Source organism: Mizuhopecten yessoensis, unplaced genomic scaffold, assembly GCF_002113885.1.
Source record: "Mizuhopecten yessoensis strain PY_sf001 unplaced genomic scaffold, ASM211388v2 scaffold7635, whole genome shotgun sequence".
In the NCBI taxonomy this organism is placed as follows: domain Eukaryota; kingdom Metazoa; phylum Mollusca; class Bivalvia; order Pectinida; family Pectinidae; genus Mizuhopecten; species Mizuhopecten yessoensis.
The window spans coordinates 361396-383903 of NW_018407146.1; the positions used below are offsets into that span (position 1 = coordinate 361396).

The 22508-nt window shown below is 36.5% G+C and overlaps 2 protein-coding genes across 2 annotated transcripts in view; one reads left to right on the forward strand and one right to left on the reverse strand.

The window, feature by feature from the left end:
- Positions 1–4057, forward strand: part of LOC110454030 (bifunctional D-cysteine desulfhydrase/1-aminocyclopropane-1-carboxylate deaminase, mitochondrial-like) — a 43767-nt gene extending 39710 nt beyond the window's left edge. The window contains exons 7-9 of the mRNA XM_021503347.1: positions 704–873; positions 1884–2024; positions 2467–4057. Coding sequence (XP_021359022.1) covers positions 704–873; positions 1884–2024; positions 2467–2594 — 439 coding nt within the window. The 3' untranslated portion in view covers positions 2595–4057. The remainder of the gene's footprint in view (positions 1–703; positions 874–1883; positions 2025–2466) is intronic.
- A 3665-nt stretch (positions 4058–7722) lies between these two features.
- Positions 7723–22405, reverse strand: LOC110454034 (sodium-dependent glucose transporter 1A-like). Its single transcript, XM_021503355.1, has 4 exons — positions 22269–22405; positions 12920–13263; positions 11842–12127; positions 7723–10996 (listed from the first exon to the last, which is right to left on the reverse strand). The coding sequence occupies exons 2-4, from the start codon at positions 13253–13255 to the stop codon at positions 9849–9851; spliced, it is 1770 nt and encodes a 589-aa protein (XP_021359030.1). The 5' UTR covers positions 13256–13263; positions 22269–22405; the 3' UTR covers positions 7723–9848.
- Positions 22406–22508: the final 103 nt, after the last annotated feature.

The following is a 22508-nucleotide window of genomic DNA, read 5'->3' on the forward strand; positions in this document are numbered from 1 at the left end:
TCACCGGGTCTCACATCAAGTTTGTATATATATACAGATTGTATATGTATCGAATATCTCGCCGATTTTCACATCAAGTTTGTATATATATACATACTGTATATGTATCAAATATCTCACCGGGTCTCAGATCAAGTTTGTATATATTTATACAGACTGTATATGTATCAAATATCTCACCGGGTCTCACATCAAGTTTGTATATATATACAGACTGTATATGTATCAAATATCTCACCGGTTCTCACATCAAGTTTGTATATATATACAGATTGTATATGTATCTTATATCTCGCCGATTTTCACATCAAGTTTGTATATATATACATTCTGTATATGTATCAAATATCTCACCGGATCTCACATCAAGTTTGTATATATATACAGTCTGAATATGTATCAAATATCTCACAGGGTCTCACATCAAGTTTGTATATATATACAGACTGTTTATGTATCAACTATCTCACCGGGTCTCACTTCAGGTTTAAAAAATACTCTGTGCCGGTATCAACTCTTTATACTATTTGTACGTACACTTGTTATCTTTATCTATATTATCAGTGCTCTCACTGGGTTGGTACATGCACTCATTGTCCCTGAATGAGTTCTCGCTAATTGAAACGTACATATACTGGCAGTAGAAAACATGTCATTGTCTGTTTTCTGTCCATCAAAACTAAGTAGAACTATTTTTCGACAGGTGCCATGCTGTCATCGTTTGTAACTACACAAAAACCCATTTCCTGGACCAAGTTGACCAAACCCTGTACGACATAGGTCTGTCTGACAATGTCAAGGCCGTCAACATTGTAGACATAATAGAGGGTCACCAAGGCAAAGGGTACAGCGAGTCAACACAGGAGGAACACGGTGAATAACCCTTAAAATATCACTGACAATCATGACAATATACACGCACAAACTCAAATCGATAAAGACAAAAATACCTATCTGATAATGCATATGCTTATGTATAAAACGACTTGTATCAAATACATTACAAGTATATTAATCATTAGGATATGCAGTTATTGTATGTGGTTAGTAGGTATGTTACGAGCCAACTGTCAGTTGGAAGTGTGCAAACCTATTGACCGCCATGTCGTAGATTCTATTAACGCACATAAGTTTGGTTCATTTAGAAAAGCATTATACTCTTTAACCTACCAAAGGTTGGGTATTATAAATCACCTACTATCATGGTTTTAGTACTTCTAAGAGATTTAATGTCAAATGAAAAAAGGTAAGTATAACACTTTTCCCATTCATTACAATGTTTGAATATAGTTTTATGTTAAGAATAACGAAAGTGTGGGTGCATATATATGTGCGTGCGTGCATATGTATGTATGTATGTATGTATGTATGTGTGACTGCGTGTGGGCATACATGCGTATGTGCGAAGGTATACATGCATGCATGCCTGTATGCATGTATGTATGTATGTATGTATGTATGTATGTATGTATGTATGTATGTATGTATGTATGTATGTATGTATGTATGTATGTATGTATGTATGTATGTATGTATGTATGTATGTATGTATGTATGTATTCATGTATGTTATGTTTGTATGTTATGTATGTATGTATGTATGTATGTATGTATGTATGTATGTATGTATGTATGTTATATATGTATGATAAGTATGAGTGCATGCATGTTTATGTACACATGTAACTGTAATACTATGTATTACGACAATATGTTTTTTTTGTCTATGAAAAAAAAACAATGAAAAAAGAAAAAAAAAGAATAACGAAAGTATTATTTGTTTCATGTGTAATTTTTTGTAATAGTGGTACATGTTTCCTTTAAGAGATGAACTGATTTAACTAACAGATGGGTTATATATATAATTTGGGTGTTGGTGGTAGATTTTGTGGCGTCCGTGGCCGAGTCTACTGGGATAATGTTAGATCTGATATACACTGGGAAGGCGACGTTAGGAATGCTCTGGGAACTCAACAATAACCCCGGCAGATTCAAGGGCAACAGGATCCTGTTTTTACACACAGGTCAGTAAAACATATCGTGGTAACAGTACATACTGTCAACGTTCGTCGTGGTATTCCGATTTTAGCGTTTTTCGGGCCTTAAACATGAGCCAATTTATGATTGCGCAAATGGAAGTGTCTTTATATTGCTTTCTTTTGCATACTACGTGTATTTCGAAAATACGCTAAAAGGAATTATAACTAATGGCCATTTCACTCACATTTCTTGTTTGAGTTATTCTTGTTATGGGTGGAGAGCCATAAAGCTAATTAACACATTTGTTTTGATGTAATGAAATATGATAATACGGCTAATATGTTTAATGAAACGACTCATTTGTTAGCAGTTGGGTACACTAATATGCCTAATACCTGTTTATTGCAATGACACGACTTATATCAACGAGGAATATTTATATGACTGACATGTTTAATGTAATATCATTATTTATATCAAATGCAGGTGGCATGTTTGGGATGTACGATGGTCGGCTGGACACGACAATCATAGACAGAGGACACAACGACAATAAGATACACATGTGGTCAAGTACGGACAGTCTACCTGAGCAGAATGGCCATACAGCTTAATGTATATTTATTTGAAATAATCCAGACACTGTCGCTAAAGATGGCTTTTGGTTTGATGGTGCGAGACTTTTAAAAATAGACAATTCAGTCATGAATCTCAGGACAGGCTAATCATTCAGTAAACGGAAACAGTTATATTACTATTCGGAACTCGTGAATTATTGATGTAAACCTATTTCTCTATTACCTTTAATGTCAATACTACTAAAAAGGCATATACGTTACAGTTTTTCTAAAATTCTAAATTGTGTCATTACCACATCAAGGTGTTGTTTCATAAAAATATTTAATTTCTTGGATAAAGTAATTAACAATGCATTTTTATATACTTTAGAGTGTATTTTATGTATATTACATAAACTCATATATTAACTGATGTTAAATAAATGTAATCCCCTAAGCTGCCATGCTGTACACCATTCCTGGTTAACTGATCACAACATGAGGCCGTTGCAGGCAGTTTACCGAAATCATTAAACATATCGTGTACGCAAGGGATCCATACTAAGTCCATCGTCGTTTCAAATTGCTAATATTGTTTAACATTGCGTTTGTAATCCCGAACTGGCATTATGCGTATTTCATATTTTATTTATTATTGTTTTCGTTAGAATTTCTATAGGATTATCTAATGTTAATGAAATTGTAATGACAGAGTTATTCGTGATATGGGAAAAGCAAAACGCAACAATTATTTGTACAAGAAACATCTGAATGTAGAAAGAAAAGAGTATGTATCGTTAAATAAGACATGGTTTATATAATTATCTAATGTTACGAATACGAGACAGCGTGTGTACGAGAAAGGTTTGACGACGTTTTCATTAATATTTACAAGTAATCTTTCTAAATTATCGTATTTTAATATACATGTATTGAAAAACAATTTGGTTTAAGTGTACTGCAAACTTGATGAACAATGACAAATCAAGTAGTCGAAAGTATATGGGGAATTCTCCATGAAATACAATAGTATACATAGGTTGTTGAAAGAGTGTGCTTTTTGTCCTTTTTTCGACGGATTTCCAATGTTCATGTGTTTACATTTTGAAGTTCACTTCTAGAAGCTTTTTTAGTCCACTTATTTATCAAAGTATCTTGTACAATTGTCCATTTCCCTTCCTAAATTATCACCTGCTAATAGGAATGTTTGGTCTCAGTCTGGTTGTTAATTCATTGACCATTAATACAACGCGAATTGGTTCTGAAACATATTCTTATTGGGTCACGTATAGTACAATGTTCCTATCTGAACGCTCTCTGTTTACCGTTGAGCCCCCTTCGTGTTCTCATCCTGAAGTCAGGATATGGGTTTTGACATATAGGTTTCTGGTGTTTATAGTGTGGGTTGGACGAGGGTTATGATTATGTAGGTATATCTAGGGGTACATTTTGCATTACGCGTGAGTTGTGACTGTTTGTACTTTGTTCTCATACGTTGTTTACATATAATTAAATAAATTGTCTAGACTTTTACATCATTTTTGGCTTGTCAGATCGCACATCTACTCGAATTCTCAGAACCAGAGGAACAGGCGTTCCCGAGAAACAGGTGCTTCATTGTACATTAACTTGTCATGAATTTCATCATTATCGATGTAACTGTTTATAAACACTATGGCGCAAATAGTCTCATGAGTATGAATGAGTAGCTAGTATATTTACATAGGTTATATGTTAGAAATAATATTTCGTACGTGACCACAATTGTTATGATTAAAAATAAGTGTCTTTACTTTGCTTCGTTATAACGTATTAGTTCGTATGATTGGACGCCCTATAATGAAATCAGTGATAACAAATGTATTCCTGTATTTGTAAAAGAACAAAACAAGCCCGAATGAAATTTTATTTAAAGGTAATTATACATAATTGTCTAATTGAAATAAAGACTGTAGAAATTAAGGACCATTACTTTCTGACAATAAGAAAGAGCTAATGTAAAATAACTAATTGCCGGTAGGTTTTTGTTTTAAAATGTCGTTTATTCCATGGAACTCTTCATTTCTGTCCACGAAATAATAAACGGTATGACATGAAGGTATACCGGTACTGCAAGCTTCCTCTGATACAAGTAGTCCTACAGCTCATCAACCCACGAAATTAGGTTTTTTTAAACCACGAAATGTGGATTCCACGAAAGTATCCAATTTCACATTATTTAGATATACGCAGTTATGACAAAGTAATAATTAAATTACCACCAACATTTGACAATATCCTCCACGCCATACACAGTGCTAAACGCGGCAGGCGTGTTGGACAATATCCTCCACGCCATACACAGTGCTAAACGCGGCAGGCGTTTTGGAGACGATGCTGTCCCGATGAGTGTCTAACTTAGGTACAAGACATCTAAATTTATCCTAGATAATGTCTGCACTTACATTAAGCACGTATATTTTCTGTCGGAGCTGTTGTTAAACAATTCAGATTTTGCGTCATATACCGGACCCCTCAATCTTAACAGGACAGCTTTAGAGACGTTGGTTTGGGCGAGTTTAACATTCGTTTTGGATTCCAAGCTACCGTTTTTTTGAGGAGCCCCGACAGATTTAACAAACTCCGAAGATGAATCTATTCAGTATGTTCTTCCTTGTCCGTCGTATCGTTTGCCATGGAGAGTTGTGTCGTATTGTGTGCCGTGGAGTTATCTTGAACACAACTTGAAACTATCATACATGTAGAGTAACTGGGGTTCGTACGGATAGCCAAGAGATTATCCATATGAACAGTCATAAAAGAGTCGAATTTGTGTAACATCATCAGTTAGTTGAAGAAGTCCCCAAGCTTGTTTCGTAAGGTCACCAGGAACAATGTTAACCTAATCCTCTCCCAGTTCGAACAAAGTGGACGCCTAATGATTTCCATAGTTTCCACAAAGTCTTAAAACGTAACATTGCATTCGATGGGACTGTCGTAATGTTGGTGTTAATGGCCACGTGTTATTTCAGGAGCGATCACAGAACTACATTTGTAAGAGTATCCTTGACTTGAACATTTCAAACACAATATATGTAGTCATTCTTGTATAAAAAATATTAACCTGGTAATTCTATTAATTGATAAATATATTTTCCCATATCTTTATCAAACATTCATTTATATATTACAATAACCGCCTCTCACTCAACCAAGTAAAATGCATGCACATTATTGTATAGAAATAAAAGTTTTACGCGTGAATTAATGTAGTTCACCTGCTGTCTTTGTCAACAGAAAACATCGTCGCTATGACTGAACACAGATGGTTCAGAACTAAAGGAACGAAACTTGAATTGTGTATGGTTGAGTGTAAAAATCCGTGTGAAGACGAACCATTGTTGAAATACTACACTACCCCTTTTTGGTCAAAATGTTGTTGCACGCTGTTTATATTTAACCTCAATATATAATCGATCTCTCCATCTGTTTCTATATTTGACCTAGATTTACAGGATCGAGTGTCATTGATTAAGCATAAGATGTTACCCATCTAGCCGGAGTTTCCTCTCCCATCCAGAACACTTTGTCGTCAGTACTCTATTATACCTTTCAACGGTATTCATGTAAATCATCTCATCGATTTCTATTCGAATAGCACTTTTGTTGTAGATTTGTTTCTTTCCAATTCAACGGTACTATAATCCTGGATACTTTTCTATCGGTGTTCGCTGATTTTCCTGTCGCATCAATTTGATATAAACTATTATTTTTCAGCTGAATATGTGCTGGTCAATCCCCTTTATATCTGTTTCGGTTCACGTGACCGGAAATGATAAAGAAAAGAAAAAAACTCAAAAAAGTAAAAACGATTGATTTCCCTTTCATCTTCCTCGGCTCTACTTGGGTTTATTTAAAATGGAAAGCATATTCTGAGGTCAAAAACGTTTCAAGTCATCATCAAATAAATACAAGAACTGTCACATTAAACATGGTACAAGTAGAGGTACATATGTAACGTAACAATTTTTTTCTTCAAACCATGGCCAGCAGCCGCTGTAACATGTTAATGATAATAAATATATGTATATGAATGTTGAAAACCTGAATGGAGTTTGCTTGCAATTAAAACTCTGAACACAGAGGCTCCGTACTCGTCATCTCATCCTTACCTACTTGTCCTACGTACATACTACATATGTGGACACATTAAATAACAAATGCCAATTTGCAATTAACAATACTCTACTAAAAGAAATAGTTGACTCAACACAGAAATATACATAGACAAGTGTATGGCAAGCCTGGGCACATCACACATTCGGTTCCCTTTCCATCAAATCAAGGGATGACTTCAGTAGTTGCGACTGTATGCCAGGAAATTTTCGTAATTTACCGGTCGCCTTCTTCGCCGACCGTAACGAGTGTGAATTTATCTAAACAGCAAAAACCATTATACAAAACACCACACATAGTTATCACTTGGTTAGGCGAATTTAAAACTGGGCAAAAATTGATTTTACAAGTGAAAGGTAAATGTTTAACTGCGCGAAAGTTTCCAGGTAAAAGACATACAGTACAACAACTAATTAGTTAAGAGATATGCACTCTAGAATTATTCTTAAAATCATTCTCTCGAATTAGTTCACGTTTATTCCAATGTAATATATAATGAAAATATACAAATATTGTTTGTATTATGAATGGTAACACGGGGAATAAACCATTGAACTTTTTTCACTTTATCTTGATGCAGAAAGAGCTAATGCCCGGGTCCTTGCAAAATTATTTCAATGAATACTTCCTGAAATCGTCCTTTCCTTAAATACAGTGATATTCCAGCTAGTAGTCGTGGCCTTAGCTTTGAGGACGTTAAGCCCACATCCTCGATATCCAGGGGTTACGCTCAATTTCGCTCTCTGCACCCCTGGAATATGTCATGGCAAAATTGAAGGCACGAAGATAGCTGTTTGATTGGTCTCGGGTAAAAAAAAAAAAACTGACCAATCGCTAGGCTGATACCTGTCTTTTGAAGATTACGAAGGAGAGACGCCCAACTTCAAAGCCTGACAATGTTTACCGTTACGCGACCGCGAGATTCTTTTGATGTACATCAAAGGATTGAACTAGGTTCCGCACCCCGAGCCTTCAATTTCGCTACGACATATTCCGGGGGTGCAGAGAGCAAAAGTGAGCGTAACCGCTGGATATCGAGGATGATTCCAGGGGAGTAGAGAGCAAAAGTGAGCGTAACCCCTGGATATCAAGGATGATGTATAATGTTACGGGTATATATGTAACTAGGGTTACCTAATCACAACCATATTTCATAAAGAGGTAATACACAAACATCATCAAGTCCCATGTTAGATTTTGAAATCAAATCTAGTATAATCTTAAGAATTTTGCCCAACATTTTGTCAAGTAATATAAAACCCTGAAAAATATATTTTACAAAGCATCAACACACCCTGACATGTTACATAAAGAAATGCCAGGAGAATTTATTGTGGAACACCATATAAAATGGAAACATTGTGACATGCATGAGATGTTTACAAGCCTGCTCTTTGTTTTACAATATTTGTAGTCGCTATAAAAGATGTTTTTATATCAAAAATATGTATACAGTATATTTCGCTTATTATCACTTCTAATTTGTCATTTGAAAATGTGATATTAAGCGGAACATGATTTTGTTTGAAATAGCAAACTGATAAGTGAATTGACAAACTTTTTGTGTACAATGTAAAGGATAAATAACAATATTGTTTGTATGAAGATCAGATAACGCCATGTTTTATACATGTATTAAGGAACTTTGCATTTGTTTAAAAAAATCATGACAAAAAATTTGTTACATTTTGTACATTTTGTAGGTTACAGTATGAGAAATTGTGAAAGTTTTAAGGTAATTGGCAAACTTCATTTATAAGCAAAAATTGTAGCATTCTTATTAACTTGGCACAATAGCACTAAAACAAGAAGATGAACAAAATGTACTGTAGACTAATGTACAATACAACATAAAAAAGTATTTTTCATACAGTGCTAAAAATGAAAATTGATAATCAAAGGTATAAGCTATAACTGTAACAAATATTAAAACTTTTATTTTTTTACATGTGGCAAAATCTAAAAATGTGTTTACAATGACATATTTCTGACTAAATGCAATACCAGTTAACAATGCTCTACGCAATGAAGTCATGGAATTTGAGCAAAAAGCAAGATGTAGGGATTCTTTACACTTCAAACATCAGAACCAAGGGTGACACATTGTCCTGATTGGTGCCCACCAATATAGGAAACCTTTGTAAGGTTGACTCTAGGTAATGGAGACAGATCTAACGTTGGCTATTGCATCACACACCGAGAAGACATATACAAAAATAGGATTGCGAAACCAACTGAATTTCAGCAACCGGCAACTCAATCAAATATTCAAAGAAACCGTCGATATGGTTAACTTGATAATTAAACAACAACAAATACAACTCCTTTTTATCAAAATATTATTAAAACCTGAATTTCATTACACATACACTAATGAACTGCATAATTAGCATGACATGTACAGTTTACCCATAAAGTTTAAATTCTTAACATCTAAGTAATAGAAGTGTGTGTGTATGTAGCTTCATTGCAAATATTTTACACCAACGTTCAAAATATAGAACACGTAACAAGTTATTGCTACTAAAAATTAAACACACATACAATGTATATATAAAATATAAAGAAACATAATTTGGTCAATGAACTCATTTCTGAAAGCTGTATGGTTGAAGTGTTTTTATGATAACATAACGTATGGCACTTCCTACCCATACTGTACACTGGGAATTCGAAGTCTCCACCCGGTCAAACATTCACCCTTAGGCGGTAAAATCTGTATTCACATTTAATTACCATGTATATTGTTGTTAATTAATGTTCGCTGTAATGATAAATTTGTCTTCGTTACTGAGGGTGAAAAAAACGAAAATTAAACAGCTGCAAACATTTCCAGGTATACGTACAGTAAAGGCAAGTTCCACTAACTATCAATGCAGAGATGGCAACTTTGTCTGCTGTCCCCCTTTAAAATATCGAGTACAAGAACAACCTTGACAGCTTGGTTCTTTTACTGTTTTTTCGATGTTAGTTAGTGTTCACCTTCTCACTGATGGCTAACTTGTATGACTAATCCCGGTAACATGGGGATACCTATGTGGTAATTGAATACCCAACTAAACGATTATTGAATTTCTGGACAAGTTCGTGGTCTTGACTGTGAAAGCTACTGATTAATGAGGACCTAATATAAATATGAATTATTTTTTTTACTGATCATACATCTTTATTTCCATTCAATGATACTGTTTGGACAGCATCAACCAGACTCTCCGTCTCGACATCATCTTCGCTTTTCAACTCGATCTCTACATCCTTGAACGTACAACTGGTACCAAATTTGGCTTTTAGTATTCTTGCTATCAGTAACAGGATGATAAACAGGAGAATCAACACTATCGTCTCGCCAAACAGGAGATAGGTAAACCAAAGTGGAGACAGGGTATCCATCAGATATCCTAATAAGATGGGGTTTATCATGGTCCCACTTGATGCCGAGATCAAAAACAGGGATGCCACTTTCCCCGAAACTGGCAAGAGTTCATCCTCCGTCCAAGAAAAGACTGTCGGAAAAATAATCGACATTGCTGCTCCCGCAAGTATCGCACTTGCCCAGATGCCACCATCAATCCTGTAATGTGCGAAAGCAAGAAGTCCCCCAAAAACACAGCCTAAAGCTACAGTAAACCCGCAGATCATTTTATCAGGTTTTATCCATTTGATTAACCAAATTCCTGAAAAGCGGCCGAATCCATACACTGCCCAATACAGTGACGTAGCGTAGGAGCCATGAGCCTTGGTCCATCCCATGTGCTTGACACAGAAGGTTGTGAGAAAGGCATTAAATGTGTCCTCCACAGCGCAGTACACCCCTAAAAACAAACACACACTTACTAGAACTAGCACCTTATACTCAATCGTCAATTCCCTTGTTATCCTTTTACTATCTTCCACTTTCTTTATGGAGTTTTTCCTTTTACGCCTCCTTGCCCTTAGGTATAAGATGAGGAACGGTATTGCACTTGACAAATTCATAGCTGCTGAGATGGTAAATGCAATATATAATTTAGAGTCTTCAGCTTTGTAACCAGAAGCGGGATCAGGTGTTGTTGTAGACATACCAGGTTGTGTGAAGGAGCTGATAGAGGTATTGTAAAGGATTTGTGACATATTGAAATCTGTGTCATATATCGTGCCATTTAATCGTAGACTAGAGTTGTCTGTTCTAATGTCTCTCTCTTCCAGCAGAAAAGGGGCAGTTACCAAGGGTGATACTATCCCACCAATCGCAAATGAAAAGTGGAGAGCTTGTAAAAAGGAGCGGCCATCTTGACCCCATGTTGAAATCAGAAGGGCATTCCCACCTGAAAATTAAATTACAAATTGAGAATGAATTAATAAATACACTGTACTTCTAGAAACCTGTGTTTTGGTTAGGGGTGGCTGTGAGGGGCTCAAGAATTATTTATGATAAATATATATGCAGCAGTTTTTTCACAGAAATTTGTCAACAACAAAAAAGCATTAAACATGTAGGTATACACATGTGATAAATACAAGGTTTTAAAGAAGCTAGCTTCCTTTCTTACAGCAGCGTGTCATAAGTGTTAATTTACTTTCTTTTTTAATAAAATTGGACCTTTTTTGACATCTTATTTTGATAAACCTTTACATCCTTTTATAAGATAATCCAGTTTTTCCTCTAATAATGCTGATATTGTTATGTGAGGCTCAGTTGCTGAGATATCACTTTTTATCCCAGCATTTAATATAATACATTAATTATGTTATTCCCATAGACACAATGTTAATTTCGCTGTAAACAATGTTTTCCCAGTCATGGTTAGAATTCTATGAAATGGATAATTATATAAATATTACCAAGAGAAACCCTAGATAATTCTCAAGCTTTGTGCTGAATTTCATCTTTTTTTTTATATACTGAAAACGATGCCAGGAAAATGGATTTTCCAAAAAGTAAATAATCACAGAATCCAATGGGAATATTGTGCAATATGAAAGACTATATATATATATATGAGATTCAAGAACCAATTCATATTGCTAAAACTTGGGTTTAACAGAAACAGACATACAAAACCAACTTTTATGTGACCTTACTGTAAAACAGGAAACTTTGCCTCCACATAAACTTACTACACAGAATTTGTTGGAAATCCTGGTATACATTATTTCACACGAAGCTCACCTGTATCAAGTCCTCCGCCATAAAAGCCTCGGCAAAACTGTACCGTCATCATCAGCTCATACAAGTAACACCAGGGCAGGATAGCCGAGAAAAACACGCCAGTGAATGTGTACAAAAACAGTAGCAGAACCTTGTTGAAGCGGTCAAACAGCAAGCCACTTATGAGGGAGCCAACAAGGTACCCCACAGAGCCACTGGTCAGATAGCTGGACGCCTTCTTTAGATCTGTATTTGTGATGATTCTAAGGTCAAGAAAGGACGGTCCAAATTGAGCAACCAGCCAACCCTGTAACAGAAGATATAAGAAAGTGAATAAAAAAGTTATTGACAAGATGTAGAAAATGAACATGTATAGTAAATACAATATCCTACGAAAATATTTATTAGAGCTTTATTAAATCTTGAGGGTGCTTGGCTGGTGCAGTAGACCGCACACTCGCCTTTCATCAAGATGGTCGGGGTTTGATTCCATAATCAGACGTGGAAAGGTATGGGGTCACCTGTCCAATCATGTTGGTTTTCTCCAGGTACTCCGGTTTCCACCCACATTCGACCCCCTACACAATCAAATGTAAGCCAACAAGAATGATTGATATAAGATGAAATCAAAACTAGAACTTAAGAATTGAAAATCAGGACCAGAACTGGTTTGTTTTTTGTTGTTTTGTTTCTTTGTTTTTTGAGGAATAAGGTCCAGAACACAAGTCTTTCCAAGTTATTGATGATGATCAAGAAAAGAAGAAGGTTCTACTCAAATACATGTATGTTTATGCATATCTTATTTTCAATTTAAAAAAAATACAAGTTAAAATTAAAATTGCTCTGAAAACCATTGATTTTAAAACACCAGTAATACTTCATTGTGTGTTATCTCTTACACATTTTATAACAGTATATCATTATTTGACTGACAGACTTGAGTACCCAGCACGGTTATGAAAGCTCAGAGAAGCCAAAAGATCGCAAAAAGGAGTTCTGTAAGAGTATTCTTATAATGACAGCCATACGACATACATCTATATGTATATAACCAAGTTAAGGAATCTTATGCTAGTAAAATGATAGAAATGTACTTTACCAATATAACAAAAGACCAGCAGATGCTAAGACTCAAAAAAACTTTTTCTTTATATGAATCGTCCGTCTTCATTTTCTCCATAAAGGACATTTTCTCATCTGATGGAGTATCCTCTTTCTCATTTTCCATTTCTCCTTTTGAAGCCGAAGGAGTTATGTCCCTTTTCTCAGCATCCAGTGATTTGGTTGGTGGAAGGTTTCCAGCTGCCTCTTCACTTTTTTCCTTATTTCTTTGATTATTTTGACTTTCAGGCAGATGCACGCCCCCGTTTTCTCCTTCCTTCACCAGTAGGGACAAGATTTCATCATGATTCGGTAATTTAGGATCGTCAGCCATTGTTACTCCTAACAATCAAAACATTCAGTTACAACCTTTAGGCCAAACAAATTATATACCCGTTTCGGGTTACATCCAGAAAAACATGTAAACTGGATAAAGAGATAGAAATTCTTTTTCTTATTTTTCAAGAAGTGTTATAAGGTAAGGGCCTTTAACACTATAATGATTATTTGATGATACATGTACGACCTAAATTTATCTTTGTATTCCAATTAAAAAAGAAATAATTTTCAATCCAAATTATAATGATATACAATGTCATTATGTTCAGACATTTATTTCTTTTAAAATATGTATTTCAAGAATTCAGAATGGGTTGTATCTCCCAGTCTTTGTGTTTTCATCTTCTGAGGATTAATACATTTTCATTATCATCTTAAACCCATTAGGATAATTCTCTGATAATTGGTGGCAACAATGTTGTCACCAGGTGTCAGAGACTTATTCTAATGGGTCACATGTGTCCATGATACAAGAATGTTTTACTGTTACAAATCAGAAACATACAAACATCACCTCAGTAGTGCTATTTCTGGGATGAAAATTAAATGAAACAAAAACAAGGCATGCAAATAAACATACAATGTGTACCTACAGAAACAAGAGGCCCATAGGGCCTGTATCGCTCACCTGAATATGTTTAAAATAATTGGTATGAAGATATAGTTTTGGGGTGGGGATCTCAACCATTTCCAGGCAATAAACTTTTTTTGGCCCCACCCCTTAGCCTGGGGGGTCAGCCCCACCATTTGTGCAATTTTGGATCCCTGCATCCCATATATGCTTTTGATTAAATATGATTGATATCACGCCCATAGTTCTACAGAAGAAGTTGTTTGGAGAAATATAGCCAAATTCCCCCTTTTCGGCCCCGCGCCTCAGTCCTCTGGGGTGGTCAGCCTCACCATTTTTAAATGAAACAAAAACAAGGCATGCAAATAAACATACAATGTGTACCTACAGAAACAACCGCCCCATAGGGCCTGTATCGCTCACCTGAATATGTTTAAAATAATTGGTATGAAGTAAAGATATAGCACTCCAGTACAATTTTGAATCCCTGCCTCCTATGAATGCTTCCGACCAAATATGATCGATATCCAGTGCATAGTTCTACAGAAGAAGTTGCTTGTAGAAATATAGCCAAATTACCCCTTTTTGGCCCCGCCCCTCAGTCCTCTGGGGGGGTCAGCCTCACCATTTGTACAATTTTGAATCCCTGCCTCCTATGAATGCTTCCGACCAAATATGATCGATATCCAGTGCATAGTTCTACAGAAGAAGTTGCTTGTAGAAATATAGCCAAATTCCCCCTTTTCGGCCCCGCGCCTCAGTCCTCTGGGGTGGTCAGCCTCACCATTTTTAAATGAAACAAAAACAAGGCATGCAAATAAACATACAATGTGTACCTACAGAAACAAGAGGCCCATAGGGCCTGTATCGCTCACCTGAATATGTTTAAAATAATTGGTATGAAGTAAAGATATGGCCCCGCCCCTCAGTCCCCTGGGGGGGTCAGCCTCACCATTTTTAAATGAAACAAAAACAAGGCATGCAAATAAACATACAATGTGTACCTACAGAAACAACCGCCCCATAGGGCCTGTATCGCTCACCTGAATATGTTTAAAATAATTGGTATGAAGTAAAGATATAGCACTCCATGGTAGGTGCTGTAAGTCCCCTGGGAGGTCAGCCCCACCATTTGTACAATTTTGAATCCCTGCCTCCTATGAATGCTTCCGACCAAATATGATCGATATCCAGTGCATAGTTCTACAGAAGAAGTTGTTTGGAGAAATATAGCCAAATTACCCCTTTTCGGCCCCGCCCCTCAGTCCTCTGGGGGGGTCAGCCTCACCATTTGTACAATTTTGTATCCCCAACACCTAGGGATGCTTCCAGTCTAATATGGTTGATATCCATCACTTAGTTCCAGAGAAGAAGTCGCTTAAAGCAATATAGCCAAATACCCCTTTTTGGCCCCGCCCCTCAGCCCCCTGGGAGGTCAGCCCAACCATATGTACAATTCTGAATCCCCACAACCTAGGGATGCTTCAAATCTAATATGGTTGATATCCATCACTTAGTTCCAGAGAAGAAGTCGCTTAAAGCAATATAGCCAAATACCCCTTTTTGGCCCCGCCCCTCAGCCCCCTGGGAGGTCAGCCCAACCATATGTACAATTCTGAATCTCCACAACCTAGGGATGCTTCAAATCTAATATGGTTGATATCCATCACTTAGTTTCAGAGAAGAAGTTGCTTAAAGCAGTTTAGCCAAATTGCCCCCTTTTTGCCCTGCCCCTCAGCCCCCTGGGGTGTCAGCCCCAACATTTGTACAATTTTGAATCCCCACCACCTAGGGATGCTTCCAGTCAAATTTAGTTAAATTCCAATCAGTGGTTAAGAAGAAGAAGTCGTTTAAAGAAATTGTTGACGGACGGACGACGGACGGATGGACGACGGACGTCACGGTATGGCATAAGCTCACCTTGGTCCTTTGGACCAGGTGAGCTAATAAAATATAGATAAAGTGAAATAAACACTCCTGAGAGTTTTTCCCTTTACATGTAAAAATTGCCTAACATTTCTCTGGGTTTGCCTGAACACTGTTGCTTAAAACTAGTAAAAAAGTCATTAAAGAAGATGTTAGATATTAGAGGTCTTGTTAGAACCTTGCAACTGGGAGACCCCCTTCCTGGACCACTCCTAGTCACTGACCATGGGGCAGAGCCTGACCTGCTTGTAACTGAGGGGTACTATTAACGAGTTCAACTGCTGACTCGTCCAGCCAATATGCTTCCCCAGTAACAGTGAATGAGGGATGCAATCAAATGCCTTGGAAAAGTCACAATTATCTTTAGGCCAAAAAAAAGGTGTGCATTTCCTGTTTCTGCTTGAATTTTTTTTTAGGGTTGGTAGGTAGACAATTTGTTTTAAAGTATTTTTTACTATGTTGATACAGAGCAAGAGTTCTGACTTTAACAGTGCTCATCACTAATTTTCAATAAAACCTTTAGGGAAGGCAACAAAATCTAGTGTTGGTAGGGAAACTGGAAACTCACACATTTTTTTGGTCTTATTATATATATAGGATCTTACATGAGTTTCATAAATTTCATATGAAATGAAAACGAGTGTAAGATCCTTTTTATCACATAATCAAGATTTGTGGTATTTATACATGTAAAACAGCAATTTTCATGCAACCTTGAAATGTAAAAAGCCCCCATTTTGACTCTAGTTTGTAAGTTTGTGATGTCATGTACTTGTCCTAGGCGTGAGGTCACAATTGAAACAATTGAAACTTACAACCAATCACAGGGCTGATAGGTCATTTTACATGGGTTAATACGCAAAAACATATGACATGGGTATATACACTGGATAACACAGTACATTATGTGATAAAGAGCTATACTTAGTATTGGTTATATCATAGGAACCAAGCAATATGTCAGTTATTGTACGAGAGGGGAGGGGTTACTTCTCGATTGTGTAGCACGAGAGATGTAAGCCCGCCCCTCGAGAATGATAACTAACATATTGCGATGTAACCGACTTGTCGCATAAAGTGTCATGTGACAATTGTTTTGGTAAAAGTTTGAAATATTCTCTAAAACATCACAACATGTCGGATTGCGTCCTAACCCAGTGCCAGTTTTTTTTTCACTTTTCACACGATGCATCTGATCTCTCGTACACGCATTGAAAGTGGCCTAGAAAGTATCATTGAAACTCTATTGGAAGAATTGACTTCAGCCGATTTTGTAATGTTTGGAAACTTTTTATATCTGCGGTCAAACATGAAGATCCCATTGGAAGTAAGGACTTAAAAATCACAGAACCCGCAGGAGAAATGGTAAACAAGAGGCCCAGAGGGCCTGTATCGCTCACCTGAATATGTTTAAAATAATTGGTATGAAGTAAAGATATAGCACTCCATGGTAGGTGCTGTAAGTACATATGAAATTTCAGAAAGATCCGTCCAGTACTTGAGATAAAGCAAGAAGAAACTGTTTATACAAAATTGGTTCCCCTTCACTCAATGATGCTTCATACCAAATTTGGACAAAATCCTGTCATTCGTACAGAAGAAGAAGGTGTTTTGAAGATCTTGCTATATTTCCCCTATTGGGCCCCGCCCTTCTGTTCCCATGGGGGCCACAATCACTGTTTATACAAAATTGAGTCCCCTCTGTCCAAGGATGCTCCAGACTAAATTGGGATAAAATCCCTTAATCCATATGGTAGTAGAAGGATTATAAAGGTTTTACTTCTATTATCCCTATTGGGCCCCATTCCTCAGGTCCCAGGGGGGGGGCCACACCCAACATTTATACAAATTGGTTTCCCTTTACCCAAGAATGCTCCACACCAAATATTGAACAAATCCTTTCATTCCTACAGAAGAAGACTGATATTAAAAACGAGAGGCTCAGAGGGCCTGTATCGCTCACCTGTTTCTTTTGTTACATGCAACTGACATATAGGTAACTTAAGACCATTTGGTAACTAGAACACAAGACATTTTAACATCTCTTAAACGGTTCTGACGGTTCTGAAAATATTGTTGTCTGAAACTTAAAATTTTCATTTTAAAGCTTTTGACCAAAGTTGACATTTGAATCCCGATTTGCACTTAAAGTTGACCTGTGACCTCATTACTGTAATGAAGAAAACATTTCACAGAGCTGGTCTACATAACAAACCTAAGTATCATGACTAGTCCAAATGGTTCTTAGGATACTGTTGTTTGAAGTTTTTAACATATTTGACCCCTGTCACCTTGAAAGTAGGTCAAGGTAATTTTAATGAGGAAACTTTATAGCACTTCATCCCAGGTACCTACTGGCTAAATATCATGACCCTGGGCCTAATGGAACCTGAGAAGGAGATTGTTAAAGCTTTTAACCAAAGTTGACATTTGACCCCCGACTAGCATTTATAGTTGACCTTTGACCTCATAACTGTAACTGAGAAAAATATTCGAACTGCTGGTCGACATAACATACCCAATATCATGACTCTAGTTCAAATGGTTCTTAGGATATTGCTATTTGAAATTTTTAACATATTTGACCCCTGTGACCTTCAAAGCAGGTCTAGGTCTTTTTAATGAGGGAACTTTATAGCACCACATCCCAGGTACTTACTGGCCAAATATCATGACCCTGGGCCTTATGGAACTTGAAAAGAAGACTGTTAAAGCTTTTAACCAAAGTTGACATTTGACCCCAGACTAGCATTTAAAGTTAACCTTTGTCCTCATTACTGTAATCGAGAAAAATATTCGCACTGCTGGTCTACATAACATACCCAAGTGTCATGACTCTAGATCAAATGGTTCTTAGGATATTGTTGTTTGAAATATTTAGCATATTTTAACTCTGTGACCTTGAAAGTAGGTCAAGGTCATTTTAATGAGGAAATTTTTAGCACATCATCCCAGGTACCTACTGGCCAAATATTATGACCCTGGGCCTTATGGAATTTGAGAAGAAGACTGTTAAAGCTTTTAACCAAAGTTGACATTTGACCCCAGACTAGCATTTAAAGTTAACCTTTGACCTCATTACTGTAATCGAGAAAAATATTCGCACTGCTGGTCTACATAACATACCAAAGTATCATGACTCTAGTTCAAATGGTTCTTAGGATATTGTTGTTTGAAATTTTAACATATTTGACCACTGTGACCTTGAAAGTAGGTCAAGGTCATTTTAATGAGGAAACTTTATAGCACTCCATCCCAGGTACCTACTGGCTAAATATCATGACCCTAGGTCCTACAGTTCTACAGAAGAAGTCGTTCAAAAGAAAAAGTTGATGGACGGACGACGGACTATGGACTACGGACGACGGACACCGCAGTACGGCATAAGCTCACATGGCCCTTTGGGCCAAGTGAGCTAAAAATGCTATATTTCCCCTATTCGGCCCCGCCCCACAGCCCCCAGGGGGGCCAGACCCACCGTTTATACAAAATTGGTTCCCCTTCACCCAAGGATGCTCCACACCAAACATGGAACAAATCCTTTCATTCCTACAGAAGAAGAAGGATTTTAAAGAATAATTTGCTATGTTTCCCCTATTGGGCCGCACCCCTCAGGCCCCTTGCGGGCTAGACCCACGGCTTATACAAAATTGGTTCCTCATCACCCAAGGATGCTTCGGACCAAATATGGAACAAATCCTTGTATTCCTACAGAAGAAGGATTTTCAAGGTTTTACCTATATTTCCCCTATTGGAACCCCACCCCTCTGCCCCCAGGGCCTAAGGATACTCCAGACCAAATTTAGTCAAAATCTACTTGGCCGTTCAGGACTAGTAGCGTTTTTAAAGGAAAAGTTGACGGACGGATGACGGACGGACAACGGACGCTGCGGTATGGCATAAGCTCACCATGGTCCTTCGCACCAGGTGAGCTAAAAACATGTGGTCATTACATGTGAAAATGATATTAATTCTTATATTAAACCTACAGATGTAACGGTTATATCCCTATACTGACAAGGATCCATTGTAAAGTGTCTTTCCATCACAACACAGACTTATAATAATCTTATTCCTCGTTACCTGTTACAAAATGAAAACAAAAGTTTCGTTCACTGACTCTGTAAAGGTGAATTCTATTCGTTTAATTTTTGCAACAATTATGCTGCATATAAAAATATTAGTACTTTTTTTATTTGTATTTCAGTTATTTCCCACGTTCACTAATCGGACACGTTACATTTTCATTGGCAGACTAATGAGAATGGAGAAATGTATTATACTCTGTAAAGGGGAGGAGCTTCACTAATACCATATGGTATTAGCAAAACCGTGTCAAATTAGTTGGTTATACCATAGCTAGATCAAAGGGAAAGTGACACGTCTATGCGACAATACAGGTAATTTGAAGTTCTTTGGGAATGTAGTCAGGAATTTTCAAGTATTAAATATGTACTTGTATAAAATATACAGGTAAAATATTTAAATTAGCTAAGAGTGTGGCAAAGACTTCCATATGTTATAACATATGACAGTTTATAACTAAGTTCCCTAGGAGATTGGTCAAGGCTTTCCATATGAATGTGTTATTTGTCTGTATTTACTATTTACAGATAATTAAATCACCTGAGACAGTGGTTATGATCAACCATGTTGCTGTATTTGATGTGACCTTGCAATTGGTCAACATAACATAAATTAATGAAGATAAACATTGTTGTAAACACGCCTAAATGACGTCAAGCAGCATAATTTGTGACGTCATCAGGCCTTCCATGGTTTTGCTCAAAGGTGCAGGCAGTTTCGCCACCTTCAAATATTTCACTAATTTGCAAGTAATCTAAGTGTTTAAATATAACATTTTACATGTTGATGTTACACAAGTCGTATGGATACAACAGATCCAAATTGTGTGTCAGTAACAGTGATTAACATTCAAATGAATGTTTTTTCTTATAGTTTTGATAGTTAACTTTCGATAACTTGGAGAAACTGACTAATGCTGTTTGTGTAGGATGGCTGGGATTGGCGAAGATGAGGTCAATTTATATGCATCAGGTCTGGGTCTGGATGAGAGGGTGCAGGGCTTTCAACGATTGCCAGCTGTCCCCCTGGTTATTCAACAGAAACTGCCCCAGGTGTTGTTAAAGTACTCTACTTTTTCATCAGTATTTTGTAAGTCTCTACATACAATCATCATGCGATTGTACAGCAGTACTTTCAGGCCTACATCAAATTATTTTCAAATATAAATCTAGAATATTTCTAGATGGTGTTTTAATAAAAGTGTCGTAAGAAGGCTGAATGCTAGACGCAAACAAAACTTTTTAAAAGATACATGTTGATTTTTTTTCTAGACTTTACACATTGCATGAAAATGGAAAATTAATTATCAAATCTTTCCGAGTGTCATTTCCATAAACACGAATTGGGTTGTGAATTCATTGTAATATACATGTACCCAGATTACGTTTACACTTGTAGAAAAACAATTTACTTGCATTGACGCCTCTAGCTCAGTCAATCATGAAACTGCATTTACCGTTGAGATATCGGTATTTTCAATTTGTATTACACTAAATCACATCCATTAGGCTTCAGATTAACGAGTTAAGTTGACGAGATGTTCATCACACAGACAAAATTTATAAGATTCGTTGTGCTACAAGATATTTCATAACTGTTTTAATTAATAATTTAACTTTTCCCTTCTTATTCCTCTTCTTGTCAAAATATGTGAAGGCTTTAACTGTGTTGAAGGCTATTAACGTCACATCTTATGTATTATGACGTCATATGGCATTTTCATCACAGGGTGGCAAATTTGGGTGCATGACAAATTTGCCTGCAGTAACGTTATTCAATTAATTGTACCTATATCTTCAAATGACTGAAGATATATCGGTACAATTAATTGAAGAATTAAAGATCTAGGTTCAATTCAATTGGTGATTCTGTAGGTTCATTTAAATTTACAACAGATGGGTACAAATAATTGTACCTATCTTCAATTATTAAATATTGATAGACCTATCAATCTTTAAATAATTGAAGATAGGTACAACTAATTGAATATAGGTACCATTACTGAAGATAGGTACCTATAATATTTATAATATAAAACCTTTCACAGTGTTTATGGAACGCCAAATTAACACATATTCAATTAAATGTACGTATACCTGTACATTTAATTGAATATATGTGTTCATTTGACGTTCCATAAAAACACTGTAAAATGTACACTACACAGACCAGGCCTCCAGACGTACCCGTCACTCAGACAATGAGTCGGTTCCAAAGCACGTGGAAAGAAAAAAAAGTTACATAACAACAGAAACGTATAATATAACGTCTCTTATCACAACAATGCCTACAATAAGTTCTTACACACGTTCATAACGCTGTTTTCTCCCACATGTTGAAATGTCAAACTGACAAAAATGACGAAATATTAGGCTACTATAAATTAGAGGAATAATTTTAGGTTAAATCGGCCCTAAGAACATACCTGATAGATCACTCGGCTGGTTAAACCATCAGAATTGTTGTCCGTCCACTGGACATTTGCTCCAAATTCAGTTCAGGATGTCCGGCAGATGACCAAGACTAACTCACAGATAACACACAGCTGGTGACTAATCGATCCATGTGTCAGGAAAGTAAAATAATGTACGACCGGACCGAGTTATAGCGACAAAAAGCTTCAAGATCCAACTATAACGTTATATTTTGTAAGAAATAATTAGCG

Excerpts from the sequence above, each read along its gene's own strand:
- LOC110454034 (XM_021503355.1), bottom strand. The coding sequence starts at position 13,255 with ATGGCTGACGATCCTAAATTACCGAATCATGATGAAATCTTGTCCCTA. Across the intron at positions 12,128-12,919 it reads GCTGGTCTTTTGTTATATTG|GGTTGGCTGGTTGCTCAATT; the intron begins GTAAAGTACATT and ends CTTCTGTTACAG. Across the intron at positions 10,997-11,841 it reads TGGCGGAGGACTTGATACAG|GTGGGAATGCCCTTCTGATT; the intron begins GTGAGCTTCGTG and ends TTTAATTTTCAG.